Below are 15,284 nucleotides of genomic sequence, written 5' to 3' on the forward strand. Positions count from 1 at the left end.
TTTTAAAAGCTGAAAAATGAATTAAATTAATTATTTTGATTGTTTTATCAAAATTATTCATAAAATAATTATATATGTATTTCTCTTTAGGAATTTATGTATTTACTTTATGTTCACTATTTAGTTTACTTTATTACTGCAGGTGGCGCTACAATCACGTATTTTAAAAAGCAGTAATAGATAGTAATTGAAGAATTTAAAAATACCGCTTTAAAATTTAAGTTCACAACTTTCAGTTAGACGGCGCAATGTTAGCAATATGCTCCATTGCAAAAAATAAAATTGCGTCAACTAACCTGTTCGCCTACGGTAGTTCAATGATGTTTATAAATATGCGAATCTGACATTTTTCGCACGTATAACATATTTAATATATTCATAATACCGTAAATAGAATATACATTAGTAAGTTGAGAACGTGATTCAATGCGTAATGCAACGTGAGACTGCATTTTAATTGTAATATATAACTTATTTATTGTAAAACGAAAAGTGTTTTTTTTAATAAAAAATGACAAGTGGCCAAAGTGGACATGATCATTCTTTTACCATTCGTCAAGAAATACAACGTTTTGAGAGTGTTCATCCATCAATTTATGCTATTTATGATCTTATAGATCTTATATCTGATGCTCAAATCGCGAAGCAAATAAGGGAACATGTTGTAGCCATTGAAGGTGAGGATATCGAGCAATAAATTATTGCCAGCTGTTGAAGTCATTACTCCAATATGTAGTTATATCGATTTTCAATATATAATGATTTAATTATTTAATAACCTCTTCTTTAGATTCTTTTGTTAATAGTCATGAATGGACTTTGGCGAGAGATGTCCCAGAATTACATCTGGGAATTATTGGGTCGTGCGATTCTGGAAAATCAGCATTGGTCCATAGATATTTAACAGGATCTTTTATGCATGAAGAATCACCGGAAGGTGGGCGGTTCAAAAAGGAAGTGTTTATTAATGAACAGAGTTATTTATTGTTGATTAGAGATGAAGGTGGAGTACCAGAAACTCAGGTGGGAATTGATTAAAATTTAAAGATTTTTTAAAATGATTTGTTAATATCAATTATGTATATTGGATGAAGTGAAAACAACTTTTCTTATAATTATTAACTATTAATTACTTGAAATAAGATCATCTGTCTGTTTAGACAACTAAGATCTTTTTAGTTTTTCTCTTTACATAATATATATTAGCTATATAATATTTTTGGAGGTACAGAGTAATAATATAAAATATTTCTTTACAGTTTTCTTCATGGATAGATGCTGTTCTACTCGTGTTCAGTCTTGAAAGTGAAGAAAGTTTCTCAGTTCTTTGTAATTATTATAACAAAATGTGCTCATTCAGAAATATGACAGATGTACCAAAAATTCTAGTGGGAGTACAAGGTAATTACAATTTAAAAAAAAAACAGAATTATTATCGTTAATAAAGTTTTAATTAAATTTATTGAAAAAACTTTTAGATTCGATAAACGAAACTAATCCTCGAGTAATTAAAGATGTTAGACCACGCAAATTAGCATGTGAGTTGCGTTGTCCATATTACGAAACCTGTGCCATTTATGGTTTGAATGTTGAAAGAGTTTTTCAAGACGCATGCCAAAAAATAATTCAAAAAATGCCTGGCTTTACAATTGTGTGTAATGGTCAAAAAATGAAAGAAAATCAATCTAAATATTCAGTACCTGTGATTACAAAAAATATTCTACTGCCCACCAAAGATGTAGAAATCAGCAGTCCTTCAAAATTAAGTTCAATTGATAAACCTAATGATTTCATAAGACCAATACAAGATTCTATGAGTCAATGTGATTCTATTTTAGCTAATGATAGTATTCAATACATTCAAAATCCTAATTCAGAATTTCGCTCATCAATTCTTACTCCTACGACAATTAGAAAGTTTAGACGGAAATCAAATATATTTACACCGTCGAAAAAAGAGAAATTTAACATAGGTGAAATAGGAGTTGGTAGAGAAATACCTGTGAAACAAGGATATCTTTTCAAACGAAGTAGTAAATCATTAAAAGAACGTAAAAAAAAATATGTTACGTTATTAGAAGATGGAAGACTCACGTATCACTCAAGTCTGCATGATTACATGAATGATACTAATGGTAAAGAGATTCTTTTACAATACGTAACTGTGAAAGTACCTGGAAAAACACCGAAAGGCTCTAAATTATCATCGATTCAAGACGATAGCTTTGAGTTTTCAATTATATCTCTAGAAAATAAAACATGGAATTTTGAAGCAAACAATGCAGAAGATAGAGATAGTTGGATTGCGGCAATTGAATTACAGATATTATCAAGTTTGCAGAACAGCGATGCTGATAAAAAAAATGAAACTGAAGCTTTTAAAATGCATTGTATTAGAAATAAAGTTTCGGGAAATGACGCGTGTGCTGATTGTGGAGCTGCAAATCCTGATTGGGCAAGCCTTAATCTTGGAATTTTAGTTTGCATTGAATGTTCTGGAATTCATCGGAATTTAGGCTCCCATATTTCAAAAATCCGGTCTCTGGATCTTGATGACTGGTCTGGTGGTCAATTAAGTGTTATGTTGGCATTAGGTAATGATATTGCAAATAGTGTATGGGAGTATAACCTTAATGGAAAACAAAAACCAAGTTCTGATTCACAAAGAGCTGAAAAAGAGCAGTGGATTCGTTGGAAATATGAAGAAAAAGCGTTTTTGCCACCTTCTAATCCTGGTAATCCTCTTGGAAAATTGCTCATTGATTCAGTGTGTCGGTAAGTTAATTAAAAATAATATATTAAATGACATTATATTGTCATGAAATATTACATTAAATTTTTCAATCATTTTTTACATTTCTAGAGGTGATATGAGGGCATTTACATTATGTTTAGCAAGATGTACATATGAAGATATAAATATTTCCGTGAGTAATGAAGATTTGAGGACACCATTGCATTTGGCGTGTGCCACTGGAAATTTAGCTATGGCACAATTACTAATATGGGTAAGTAATAAATCAAGAGTTGAAAATTTATTAACAAAACTTGAATTTGTAATTGAAAAAAAATGTTCAACCAAATTATTATATACATATTTGTTTTTTACTTAGCATAAAGCTAATCCACAAAATCTCGATCACGAAGGCCGTACCTGTATGTCGTATGTCAGAGCATTAGAAAGGACATTGGATAACACTGCTGATTCAATAGAAATGCAAAAGCTTTTAGAAGTTTTAGAACAAGCGAGTATATCTAGTATGGATGATCCTGATATGACTCAGTATTAAAAAATTTGATTGCTCCAAGGCAAGATCATTCTATGAACGATAGAAAATTTGATTTTACTTAAGTTCTTTATCTTTCTACGTCGATACTTATTTTTTTAAAATTATTCCACCGATTTTTAATGTTTTTCATTAAATTTGAAGCTAGTTTTTACCTAGTATTTGACCGTATAGGTTTAGTATTTATAAATTTTATGTTTGTTAAGTATTTCTCAATGTCTTAATTGAAACTGAATTTCAAGAATTTCAATATTTTTTTGTGAATACTTAAAATGATACAAATTGTCTAAATATAAGCGTATACATAAGTTTACTTATTAATTCAACACGAAAATTGATTCAGTATCTTAACAAAAATATTATTACCACTCAATGGAAGTTAATAATTATATATATATATATATATATATATATATATATATATTCTCGGAAAGTAACATAGATGCATCCCAATGAATGAAATCGATTTAGCGAGATGTAATCGAGTGTAATTTTTGTCAATGACTGAAAAGTACAAAACACTCATAAATCTAGTTATATTATATTTATACATTGAACTTAATGTACGTATTCGAGTATGCTTTTACAATTCACACATTTATTAAATATATTGTATCAACTTATACACTATATTTTAATATTCATTTTTCAATTTCCATAATTTCCTCATTTTTTGCTCGGTTTCTGTATCATTAACTGAAATCGAAATTTAGTTAAATTAACCATAAGCAGTTAATATATCTAAACAAATTTTTTAGTATTCATCCGAATTATTAAATACTTACGACAGAAAGGATAAATTCCAGAAGTTTCAAAAGCAAAATTGCCACGAGCAGGAAAGTGAACTGTTTCCAAACCCATCATTGAGCAGGAATCAACATCACATTTATCATCAATAATAAAATCACTCCACCGGAAACTAGCTGTAGTAGCATTATATCGATATGCCCACATATGGCAAGGTTCTTTTATTGCTGCAGCCATGTACCGAGGTGCACGAGTGTGACTGCAAGTAGCCAAGTTATATAATATTGTAATAGTGATCATAGGAATTTCCCAAAAATTTTTGTAGGGAAATGCTTCACCGTCTAATAAACAATTTGGTTGCCATTTTCCACCATTGACGAAAAAGTCGACATGGCCTACTCCCGAAGTCATTCCTAAACCTAAGAACGGTAAGAAAGGTTTGCCATCAGTATGGACAACGTCGATAAATGATGCATCACTGTTATTGAGTCGTACAAGAGCATTTTTGCCTTGAAACCCAGGCTGTGCTGGATCTAAAGCTGTTATACGGTGAATAGGTGGATTTGTAAAATTTTTTCCAACGTAAGCCATTATGTGAGCACCTAGACTGTGACCGAATAAATGAACTTTTGATAAATCTAAAGATGCATTGGCTTTTAAGTAGTGGATTACTCTGAAATATAAAATTTAAATAATTTTCGACATTGTTAGAAAACAGGGGTATACTTCCGATTAGACATCACCCTCAACGGAAAACAGAATTAATAGCAAATTGAAAAAGAACATTTATATAAAATATTCTCTCTAGGAAATGATTATTTTACCTCTGAATTTCTGCTGCTACTATTCGAGTATTAGAAGCTGCAGTACAATAGAGTGCTGATGATCCTAAAGCCCAATCTACTGCAAAAACATTACTGTCTTTCTGTATAAAAAAAATGTCTATATAGATGTATTTTATTTTTTGTATTTCTTTATTGATTACTTAAATTGAGATCAACCTACTTTGAACAAAATTGCTTCCGTTAAATTATTAAACCAAGGATTATCACTTTCACTAGTATATCCATGTGTGATAAAATATGTAGGTTTTTGAGAGTTAAATTCTGGATGAATTTGAATAGTGGGCCAAGTCTGAATGAATGTTTTATTCACAATACTGTAGACAATAAATTATTTGTGATATTGGAATAGAACTTTTGAATTGACTCATCAACAAAAGAAATAAAAAAAAATGATATACCGATTTGAAAAGAAAAAAGTTGTATTAACATCTTGTGGTGATTCTGGTGCAGAAAAAGGTCGAAATAATGAAGCCCAAGGGTATTCGGTATCAAAGCATCCTAGTTCATCATAACAAACGGAACCTTCAGTAACTTGGGCAGAAAAAAAATTATTATTTAAAAAAATATGAATAACTAGTTTTGAATTTGAAATAAATAAGTAGTATAGACGGAAACTTGTCTTACCATTTATAAATATTCCAATAAAACACAAACTTAACCATTGATAGACTTTAAAGTCCATTATAAATACGACAAATTTTTTTTAGAGATTAAATATTTTAACTCTAGTCAATTTTTAAGTAAATTTTACTATCAAACAATCGATTAAAAAATATAAAATTAACCAAATTATCAAAAACAATTTCAATTCGTCACCTTATTAACAGTTGATTGAATTAATCATAGATGTGATATAGGTCGATAATTCAATGGAATTAATTTGCCTTATATAATACTTAACACTTCATAAGATATGTATTTCAATGCACGCAAGCATTAATTTATAAACAGATTCATGTGAAATTTTCATTCCTTATGAATTATTACAGTAATTAAAAAAGGCAGACATTTCTAACAATTGATTAAATATTGGCTTATAAAATATAGATACATTAATTTATCGATAATGTTTGAAGTGGTTAATTTTGGCAACTGTGGCATGATACATTTCTTCATTAACAATTTCGCTTTTGTCTAAATCATCTGAAAATTTTTTATTTAAAATTAATATAAACATATCAAATACTATTAAATAAAATATTTTTTAGTCATATCGTTTTAAAATCTTTATTTACCTGGCATATACACATTGGGTGGAAATATTGGCACACGGCTGTAGTGAAATATAGTAGTTTTCTTTTCAATTTTTTTTTCCGTAGATAATGTACACATCCATGATGAAGGTGCTCTACATCAAATTGATTTGTTATTATCATTTTTCTACTGTTAAAAAAATGCTATATAGTTAAACATAATTTTTATACCTGTTTCTCACTTCTGCCATAAATTCTTCAGGTGCTGGCATACTAAATGTATATAGTTGTGGATCTGATAAATCTGTAAAATCAATAAGCGATGGTGATCCTCTGAATGTTTTTAAAGCTGTTTCAAATATTTTTTGTAAAATATCATAACGACAATTCAATTGTCGTTGAATAAGTTCAAGAAATTCAAGAGATACATGGATTTGCATTAGAGTTTTTAATTTTTTTCTGTAATTCAATTAGGTTAAGTCAGCTTAAGAAATTAAGTCAACGATAAATTGTTTGTAATTATTGAATATATTTGATATTTACCGATATTTATTTACTTCGAATTCTCCAGTTGACACATCATCTAACATGTTCTTCAAATCATACATATCCATGATATTCATGTTTGACAATAAATATATATAATCTCTGGTAATCTTTTCCATTCCCATATCAATTACCAATTCCATGGATATAGATCCTGCATGTAAAGATACTTTTTGTTCATCAAAAACTGCTGATACCATTTTCGCAAACCTGGTATCTTCCATTGAATTAAACTAAAAATGGTTATATTTATTAAAATAAATAAATTTATAGTTTTTAAATATTAAAACTAGTATACCTCAGGCTTGAAATTATGATGTGTTATAGATTCAAAGACTTCGTGTACACAATCAGTCATTAGAATGTATGAATCAGCACATCTAACAATCTGCCAAAATTCATCTGTAAAATCGAGATTTTGTCTTTGAGATAATTCTTTCACAAAAGTTATTAATTGAAAGTCTTTGTCATTAACATCTTGTACCGAACACTCTTCATTTTGGTTTTTATTATTATTTTCAGTATAATAGTCTCCCATTAAAAACCGAATAAGTCTATCTCTAACACTATCTTCATCCTAATCAATAAAATAGAAATTGAAAGGGTAATATTTGTATTCAATTACTTTAAAATGATAAATATTTACTTGAAAATAAGGATTGACAAAGTTTTTTGGAAAAATTAAAGGTTGCACGCTGTATCTAGAACTTAAATATCTTTTATGATAATCATCAACCATTGAAATAAATTCATGAAGTATTGATAGCTGATTCCATAAATCATTCAGTGAACTTGATGTAGATCCGCTTATTATTTCTGCATCCTAAAATTCAAATAATGATTAAAAAATGTTTTTTTTTAATATGATATCGATTCTAACTAATTCATTTATAGTTTCTTACTAGATTGTTAGAATGTGTTGTTAATGGTGGAAAAAATGATAAAGAATTCCATTGGCCTTCAATCTGTAAATATCCTTTAGAGTCTCTGGTTTGTTCTTTCCTCCAACCAAACATTTTATGATTTATTCCATAAAGTTCATAAAAACTAGTAACCGATATATTAACATCAGTATAAGATGAGCTCCCTAAATGCTTTTTCAATAATCCAGCATATTCAGTTTGAAGATTTTTTAACGATTCTATGCCCGATACTTTGACATCAAATGTCATGAACCATTCAGAATTATAGAAAGATCCTATTAATACATTTTTAGTATTTTCCATTTTTGGATTACAAAGTGCAAAAATAGGTGAAGTCCAACTTTTATCGAAACCAATATTTTTTTGAAGAATATTTAACAGTTCTCTGTTAATAATAAAAGTGAATTGAATAATAAGTTTAATTACATTGATATTGTTATATATGCGTTTGTTAAAAAGAAGCGATAAAATGATCTTACATTCCTTTCTTTCTTGGAATTGGTGAATATTCTTCTTCATTTTCTAACCAGTTTCTTTTCATTGGAGTTATTGTTATAGTAAAACTATCATCACCAAATGAATGTTTTAAAGGAGATCCTGTCAGGTCTAAGCCTATAAATATAGAACAATACTTTAGTTTCAAACAATCAATTAATTAACAATTACTATTTAAACAATATTTACTTACATGATTCATGATTTGATTCATTATCAGAATTTTCTATCTTTTTTATTAAGCTATTTTCCGAATTCTAAAATTAAAATTTTCTTTTTTAAATAAAGCCATACGAAAAATAATATTAATAATTATTAATTAATAACACTCAAATGTTTATTTACATTTATACAAAACAATAATACTGAAGTTTTTTGCCCAAAAAATGGAAATAAACGATTAATATAAGATACATTGTTTTCTATCACATCAATTAAATAGTTATGAATAATATTAGAAACACATTTTAAATTACTATTAATATTTTTTTTCACGTGTAAGATATTTTTTGAAGTATTATTTCTATTCATGGTGATTTGACAATATCACATGGACCAATTGTCCGTTACACTCGCTGACATATTTAAATTTCTTAGAAACCGGGAAAAAATGTTACTTATTTGTCGATAAAATCAAAATCTAACATTATTTCTGTTAGTGAATTATTATTGTTGGCGAACCCATAGATGACGTAAGTAGAACAATCCTAGTCAGAGCGTCCTCTAGTAGGGAGCGTGACATCCGTCCCCAATAAGATGTCAGTCAAAGGCATTTTTACAATCTTTTAAATTTAAATCTTTAAATGTATAATCTTACTGATTGTCAATCAAATTCTATGATGCCCAGATTTTTTATCTAATGATCATTTTAAAAATAAGCTTTATTCTTTTAATCTTTTAAAATTGGTTTTTTTAATTTTCAATCATTTAATATTCAATCAAATTATAAAAATTCTTCTTTTTTTAATGTTTATCATTTCGTTGAACAGTCAGCTTAAGAAATTAGGACTGGTAAATTATCTTGCGTCGGTATAGTAGAAAAAAAATTCAAAATGCTTATACAGAGAAAAGTCTTCTTTCTGGCTCATGTAATGTCATGTAATTCCTACTACATAAATAAGTATATTTAGGCTTATAATCTAATGATAATAACATTTTTATCTCAATGTTAACGTAATAACGTAATCCAAGTGAAAAAAAATTGAAAACTGAATTATTAAAAAGTTGAAAAACTTCAAAAATAATGTCTGTCAGTATTATTCTCTTCTTTCATAAACATAAACAATTTTCGTGCAACGAAAAAAAAAAGTTTTATTACTTAAGTTTTTATAAAAATAAATCAGTATTTGTAATGAATACCTTAATTTACCTGAATTTAAATATAAATATAATATGAATATAAATTTATTAATAAATTTTAATATAAATCACTAGTCAGCTTTGAGTAAATAAATTGTGACCATTAATGTTGGTAGTAAATGAGTACATCGTTCCTGTTGGATGATATTATTTTTTATGGAAAATTGTATATATGAGTTATATCTTATTTTATCTTACCATTGAAATACGATATCAACGATAATAAATACTGAATTTTTGTACTTAAGTGAGACAGAAATGAACATATTACTTCTAGACATGATTGGTGATGAAGTTTGAACTCTATTGAGTTTGATACAATCATTGGATATCCAAAAATAAAATTATAAATGAATTACCACTCTTCCTACGTTAATGATAAGAATAATGATGAATACTTCATCAATATTATTTTTTAACAAGCTTTCTTGTACAATTTATAACTTACTTCTAAATTTAATGTATCCAAACCAATGTTATCTATGCTTCATAATGCAGGATATTTTCCATTTATGCATTCTTTGTTAAATTTATCTAATATAGATAATATTTTTGTTCGATTATATAAAAAAAATGCTCCTTCTTTATTACTGATAACTTTTTTATCAGCTTCGGGATTTTCTGCTATAATAACTGGATGACTTGGTTTCTTTTATGTAATTTCACGTATAATCTTCATTGAAATTACATGGCTATTTTAAATTATCATTTATTATTATCATTAGATTGTAAGCCTAAATATACTTATTTATGTAGTAAGAATTACATGACATTACATGAGCCAGAAAGAAGACTTTTTTCTGTATAAGCATTTTGAATTTTTTTTCTACTATACCGACGCAAGATAATTTACCAGTCCTAATTTCTTAAGCTGACTGTTCAACGAAATGATAAACATTAAAAAAAGAAGAATTTTTATAATTTGATTGAATATTAAATGATTGAAAATTAAAAAAACCAATTTTAAAAGATTAAAAGAATAAAGCTTATTTTTAAAATGATCATTAGATAAAAAATCTGGGTATCATAGAATTTGATTGACAATCAGTAAGATTATACATTTAAAGATTTAAATTTAAAAGATTGTAAAAATGCCTTTGACTGACATCTTATTGGGGACGGATGTCACGCTCCCCTCTAGTATAGACTATGGATGATTTCGCATTTGCATCAAAGAATCTTCTCTGTAGTAAATTCTAGCTGACTTTACTTCTGAGAAATATCTACCGCACACGAGTAAACGAAGTGAAACAAAGAAGGAGAGTGAGAGAGTTAGAAGTAGTGTAAAACGAAAACGCCACAAATGTTGGGGTCGCGTTTGCGCCGCGAGTGTTAAATCACCGATAATGTCAATACTCGATAGGTAGAATTTTTCAAAAAGATATGCGATGCCTTAAAAACCTTGACAATTCAAAGCAGATGACGTGAGTGGTGAGCGAGAAAGGAGCTAGTGTCGTAAAAAACTGAAAACCAGAAAGTTGGTGTAGTGTTGTTTGTGGATTATGAAAAAGTCGAGTAAGTATCGAACGGGTGTGGGTAACATTTCGTCAGTGTGCCTGTCCGAGGTAAAATCGGACAGAGCCGAGCCTCAAGACAATCTTGGTAATTTTTACATGAAGGAGCAAGATATACCAGAATATCTTGAAGGCTGTGGCCTTACAACGTGTTCCACCGTTAACGAGATGCCTGAAGCAGTGGAGGTGCTTGCCAAAGAGCATTCTAAGGAGAAAAAATTATCAACAACATCAATTGCTACTGGTGGTGATACGAAAAAAACAGTTACTGTTAAGCATCCAGAGTCAAATAAGCCAAAACCAACAGCTAAAAAGGGTAAACCCATTCAAGCTGATCTTGATGTTGCTAAAGAATTTATTCGTTGTAGAGATGAATGTCTTGCTCGTCTTGATCTTAGTAAATCAAGTATTACAAATCTTCCAAACTCTGTAAGAGATTTATCACACTTGGAAGAATTTTATCTGTATGGTAATAAACTTGTTACACTTCCACCCGAAATAGGATGCTTGACAAATTTAAGGACTTTGGCATTGAGTGAAAATTCACTCACAAGTTTACCAGATTCTTTAGAAAACCTCAAGTGTCTCAAAGTTCTTGATTTAAGGCACAATAAGCTCAATGAAATACCAGACGTTGTATACAAACTTACTTCACTTACGACGCTCTTTTTACGTTTTAACAGAGTTCGTTTTGTGAGTGATAACATCAGAAATTTAACTAATCTAACGATGTTGAGTTTAAGAGAAAATAAAATAAAATCATTGCCCGCTGGAATTGGTAAATTGGTCAACTTAATAACTTTTGATGTATCTCACAATCATCTGGAGCATTTGCCTGAAGAAATCGGAAACTGTATCCAACTATCAACTCTTGATTTGCAGCACAATGAACTCTTGGATATTCCTGAAAGCATCGGAAACCTGGTCGCTGTTACAAGATTAGGATTAAGATATAATCGTCTTTCGAGTATCCCCAAGTCTCTCGCGAATTGTCGATTGATGGATGAGTTCAGTGTGGAGGGAAACCAAGTGTCACAGCTGCCTGATGGTCTTCTCTCTAGCCTTTCAGATCTCACGACTATTACTTTATCAAGAAATTGCTTCACTGCTTATCCCTCGGGTGGTCCGTCCCAATTCACCAATGTTGATTCTCTTAATATGGAACATAACCAAATTGACAAAATTCCATATGGAATTTTTTCACGTGCAAAAAATCTAACGAAACTAAATATGAAAGAGAATCAATTGACAGCATTACCACTAGATATTGGTACTTGGGTGAACATGGTAGAGCTAAATCTTGGTACAAATCAATTGACTAAAGTGCCAGACGATATTCAGTGCCTACAAAATCTCGAAATTCTCATTTTATCAAATAACCTGTTGAAAAGAGTCCCACAAACTATTGGCAATTTACGAAAACTTCGAGTTTTAGACCTTGAAGAAAATAAAATCGAAACTTTGCCAAATGAAGTAGGCTTTCTCCGAGATTTACAAAAGCTTATTCTTCAGTCGAATCAAGTTACATCATTGCCCCGTGCAATTGGACATCTTGTAAATTTAACGTATTTAAATGTCGGAGAAAACAATTTAAATTATTTACCAGAAGAAATTGGTACCTTAGAAAATCTAGATTCTCTTTATGTTAATGATAATGCAAACCTGCATAATTTGCCATTCGAATTGGCTCTTTGCACAAATCTCAGTATTTTGTCAATAGAAAATTGTCCTTTGTCCAAAATTCCTGCTGAGATTGTTGTCGGTGGTCCGTCCTTCGTAATCCAATTTCTCAAGATGCAAGGACCCTACAGGTCAATGTAATAAAGCGAGGCCTTCGAGGAACGCGAGACATGTTCGTGTAATTGTATCACCAGGAGATGTGCTACGATGTGTCATTATTTGTGGTTTTTCATTGTTAGAAGAAAAAAAAGAAGCAGTAAGTTTGGGGTATCAAGTGTGGAATTGTAGGAGCTTCCTCGAAGCCAGATAACAGATGATAGTGATAAAAAAAATAAAACTATTGTCAACCTATTTATCAGTATCAACTGAGTCCTCCATCTCGCGTGTGTCGAATTTTTTTAAAATAATACTTTTCCCATGGTGCCAAGTACATGATAATCATTCTGCAGAACGAAAATTTGATGAAAATAAATAAACAAAATAAAAATTATTACAATTACTCTATCGAGTCATCAGCATCGTTCTGCGTAAAACGCAGTAGTTTAAAACATGACATCATCATCATCATCATCATCATCATCATCATCATTTCTCTCTCTCTCTCTCTCTCTTTCTCTTACACTCTTTCTTTTTTTCTTTTTCCTCCAACAATTGTTGGTTAAATTTAATAATCTGAAAGATACGTAAACCCTTATTGAACTCTTTTTTATTGTTATCTTTTAGAATGTTATTTTTAAGGCTGTTATTTAATTATTTGTAAAGAAATAATCACTTTTTTAAAGAAAATAATTGTTTTGGTTTAAATTACATATTCGAAATATTAGATAACTTATTTATTTTTATTGTTTTACAAAAGAGAAATTTTATATTATAGAAAACTTTTGAATTGGAATTTGTTTACTAATAGTCGTTGAGTGTTTTATTAATTTTAATTAAAAAACAAGGTATATGGAATCAAGGTATAAATCAATTACTTTTTGATTACTATCGATAAAAAAATTCAATGACATTACTCACAAGTTTTGTAACAGTAAATGTACTAAAGATTTATGTAGTATTTTACAGATTTAGTTTAATAAGATTTTATCGATGTTTGTAACTTTATTTTCAAATTTATTCAATCAAAATGAAAAAAAAGAAATATAGTATTGTGAGTAGTGTACTTAAAAATGAAATTAAATATTTTATTATTTTTAAAAATAATTTTTTTTTAAATATTTAAAAATTATCTGTAATTATTTTTTGTAATGATGGTAGATTATTAAGATAATAATGAAAAATAGAAAATGAAAAGCTCATGATTATTTGTTTACTATGTTCGTTTAGCAAATTGAATGAACTTTTATTGTAACATAATGTCATTCAAATGGAACAAAAATTTTTGTCGATGTGTTTCAGAGAACAATAAAGGTATCTAATCGTTTTTCTCTTCTTCCCAAATGAAATTTTATATGATATTAATTTTTTACCCTTGAGACGACACTTTGATTGGTCCTGTCGTATCAGGTTGGATACTTTCTTTTCTCCTTTTACTCTCGTTGTCTTTGTCAGCCCAAAAATGGGGCCGCGAGATAAAAGAAGACAATATTTACATATATACATATGATATATTATATAAATATAATGCCATACTACGATGAATTTAAAAATTAAAAAAAGATATTACATAATAAATAAACACTAGCCGTTATATTAGCTTCAAAATAAATATTTTGTTATACATACACAAGCCATTTTTCTATATGTACCTGCATTTAAAATAATCGTTGACACTCTAATAAAACGTAAAAAATTGTTGAAATAAATGAGCCTTAACTTCTGAAGTTTTAAAATTAAGATAACTTGTAAAATGCAATTATTATCAATAAAAATTGTGAGAATAACAATGTATGTAATGATATAACAAAAAAAAATTTAATGATTATAAGTGTAATTTTTTCTGAAATCTCTCTTCAAGTATTTCTTTCCCTTGGTACCGCGAGAAATTTTTGTAAATTATGTCTACTTTTATATAATTCATAAGCGGATTGCTGAGTGAAAATGCTAGATATTGAAAAAACATAAATTATTTATTTTTATGCGAATGTTACAGTACAGTGAAAATAATATGAGTCATCATGTTCTGATGCAACTTTTTTGAAATCATCTTAAAATATCCTAGGTATTATAAGAAATTAATTACACGCACAAATTGTATCTTTTATCATTAATATTACGAATGAAATTTTCACTATATTTCTACTTTATAAAACATTTTAAATTTATTGATTTATTGGATCTTTTGTTGAATTGCAGAAAATAGTTTTCATTTTTATCATCATTATTAATCATAAAATGTATTGTAATAATTAATGTAAGATCCATTAATTACCTTTAAAAACTATTTTAATATTAATTTCATTAACAGTAGGATTAAGAACCGTATTACTGTAGCTTTGTTTGTGCCAGTTTCGGTGATTTTTTAGGTCATTTATTTCAAAATTAATTTACTTTTAAATGTAATAGATTATTTCATTTGTTATCATCAATACTAAATAATAATGATAATAATAATTGTAATTGGTTGGCTATGCATTATGAGAATAGAATTAAGATAATTTCTATGTTAAAATCGTGTTCCGTAGCCTTATTGGCACAATATTATGTGTATAATTTAATAAAGTGTAGTGTAATTGTCCTTTAATGTATATTATTA

At 28.6% G+C, this 15,284-nt stretch overlaps 4 protein-coding genes across 4 annotated transcripts; 2 read left to right on the top strand and 2 right to left on the bottom strand.

Annotated features, from left to right (window-relative positions):
• The first annotated feature begins 305 nt into the window (after window positions 1-305).
• Window positions 306-3,910, top strand: CenG1A (Centaurin-gamma-1A). The gene is made up of 6 exons (XM_035089287.1): window positions 306-677; window positions 791-1,023; window positions 1,260-1,401; window positions 1,479-2,775; window positions 2,864-3,008; window positions 3,114-3,910. Exons 1-6 carry the CDS (start codon window positions 512-514, stop codon window positions 3,288-3,290), a joined length of 2,160 nt encoding a protein of 719 aa, XP_034945178.1. The 5' UTR covers window positions 306-511; the 3' UTR covers window positions 3,291-3,910.
• Window positions 3,853-5,638, bottom strand: LOC118070590 (pancreatic triacylglycerol lipase-like). Its single transcript, XM_035089295.1, has 6 exons — window positions 5,504-5,638; window positions 5,278-5,410; window positions 5,040-5,193; window positions 4,859-4,959; window positions 4,073-4,707; window positions 3,853-3,983 (listed from the first exon to the last, which is right to left on the bottom strand). The coding sequence occupies exons 1-6, from the start codon at window positions 5,559-5,561 to the stop codon at window positions 3,922-3,924; spliced, it is 1,143 nt and encodes a 380-aa protein (XP_034945186.1). The 5' UTR covers window positions 5,562-5,638; the 3' UTR covers window positions 3,853-3,921.
• A 242-nt stretch (window positions 5,639-5,880) lies between these two features.
• Window positions 5,881-8,606, bottom strand: Zwilch (zwilch kinetochore protein). The gene is made up of 10 exons (XM_035089293.1): window positions 8,382-8,606; window positions 8,230-8,293; window positions 8,021-8,153; window positions 7,521-7,926; window positions 7,265-7,441; window positions 6,917-7,195; window positions 6,616-6,851; window positions 6,304-6,531; window positions 6,115-6,227; window positions 5,881-6,022 (listed from the first exon to the last, which is right to left on the bottom strand). The coding sequence occupies exons 1-10, from the start codon at window positions 8,565-8,567 to the stop codon at window positions 5,937-5,939; spliced, it is 1,908 nt and encodes a 635-aa protein (XP_034945184.1). The 5' UTR covers window positions 8,568-8,606; the 3' UTR covers window positions 5,881-5,936.
• Window positions 8,607-10,554: 1,948 nt separating this feature from the next.
• On the top strand, window positions 10,555-13,378 carry LOC118070589 (leucine-rich repeat protein soc-2 homolog). Its single transcript, XM_035089294.1, has one exon. It carries the CDS (start codon window positions 10,898-10,900, stop codon window positions 12,728-12,730), a length of 1,833 nt encoding a protein of 610 aa, XP_034945185.1. The 5' UTR covers window positions 10,555-10,897; the 3' UTR covers window positions 12,731-13,378.
• The last annotated feature ends 1,906 nt before the right edge of the window (window positions 13,379-15,284 follow it).

This window comes from Chelonus insularis, unplaced genomic scaffold (genome assembly GCF_013357705.1).
Source record: "Chelonus insularis isolate UGA/USDA-ARS -01 unplaced genomic scaffold, ASM1335770v1 contig_64_pilon, whole genome shotgun sequence".
NCBI lineage: Eukaryota > Metazoa > Arthropoda > Insecta > Hymenoptera > Braconidae > Chelonus > Chelonus insularis.

Bases quoted from the DNA above. Each gene is read 5' to 3' on its own strand.
- Zwilch (XM_035089293.1), bottom strand. From the start codon at position 8,567: ATGAATAGAAATAATACTTCAAAAAATATCTTACACGTGAAAAAAAAT. The intron at 8,154-8,229 runs GTAAGTAAATAT...CTATATTTATAG, and splicing joins TGAATCAAATCATGAATCAT to GCTTAGACCTGACAGGATCT. The intron at 6,852-6,916 runs GTATACTAGTTT...AACCATTTTTAG, and splicing joins ATCATAATTTCAAGCCTGAG to TTTAATTCAATGGAAGATAC.
- LOC118070590 (XM_035089295.1), bottom strand. From the start codon at position 5,561: ATGGACTTTAAAGTCTATCAATGGTTAAGTTTGTGTTTTATTGGAATA. The intron at 5,194-5,277 runs GTATATCATTTT...TATTGTCTACAG, and splicing joins ACTTTTTTCTTTTCAAATCG to TATTGTGAATAAAACATTCA. The intron at 4,708-4,858 runs GTAAAATAATCA...TTTATATTTCAG, and splicing joins GTAGCAGCAGAAATTCAGAG to AGTAATCCACTACTTAAAAG.
- LOC118070589 (XM_035089294.1), top strand. From the start codon at position 10,898: ATGAAAAAGTCGAGTAAGTATCGAACGGGTGTGGGTAACATTTCGTCA.
- CenG1A (XM_035089287.1), top strand. From the start codon at position 512: ATGACAAGTGGCCAAAGTGGACATGATCATTCTTTTACCATTCGTCAA. The intron at 2,776-2,863 runs GTAAGTTAATTA...TTACATTTCTAG, and splicing joins CTCATTGATTCAGTGTGTCG to AGGTGATATGAGGGCATTTA. The intron at 3,009-3,113 runs GTAAGTAATAAA...TTTTTTACTTAG, and splicing joins TGGCACAATTACTAATATGG to CATAAAGCTAATCCACAAAA.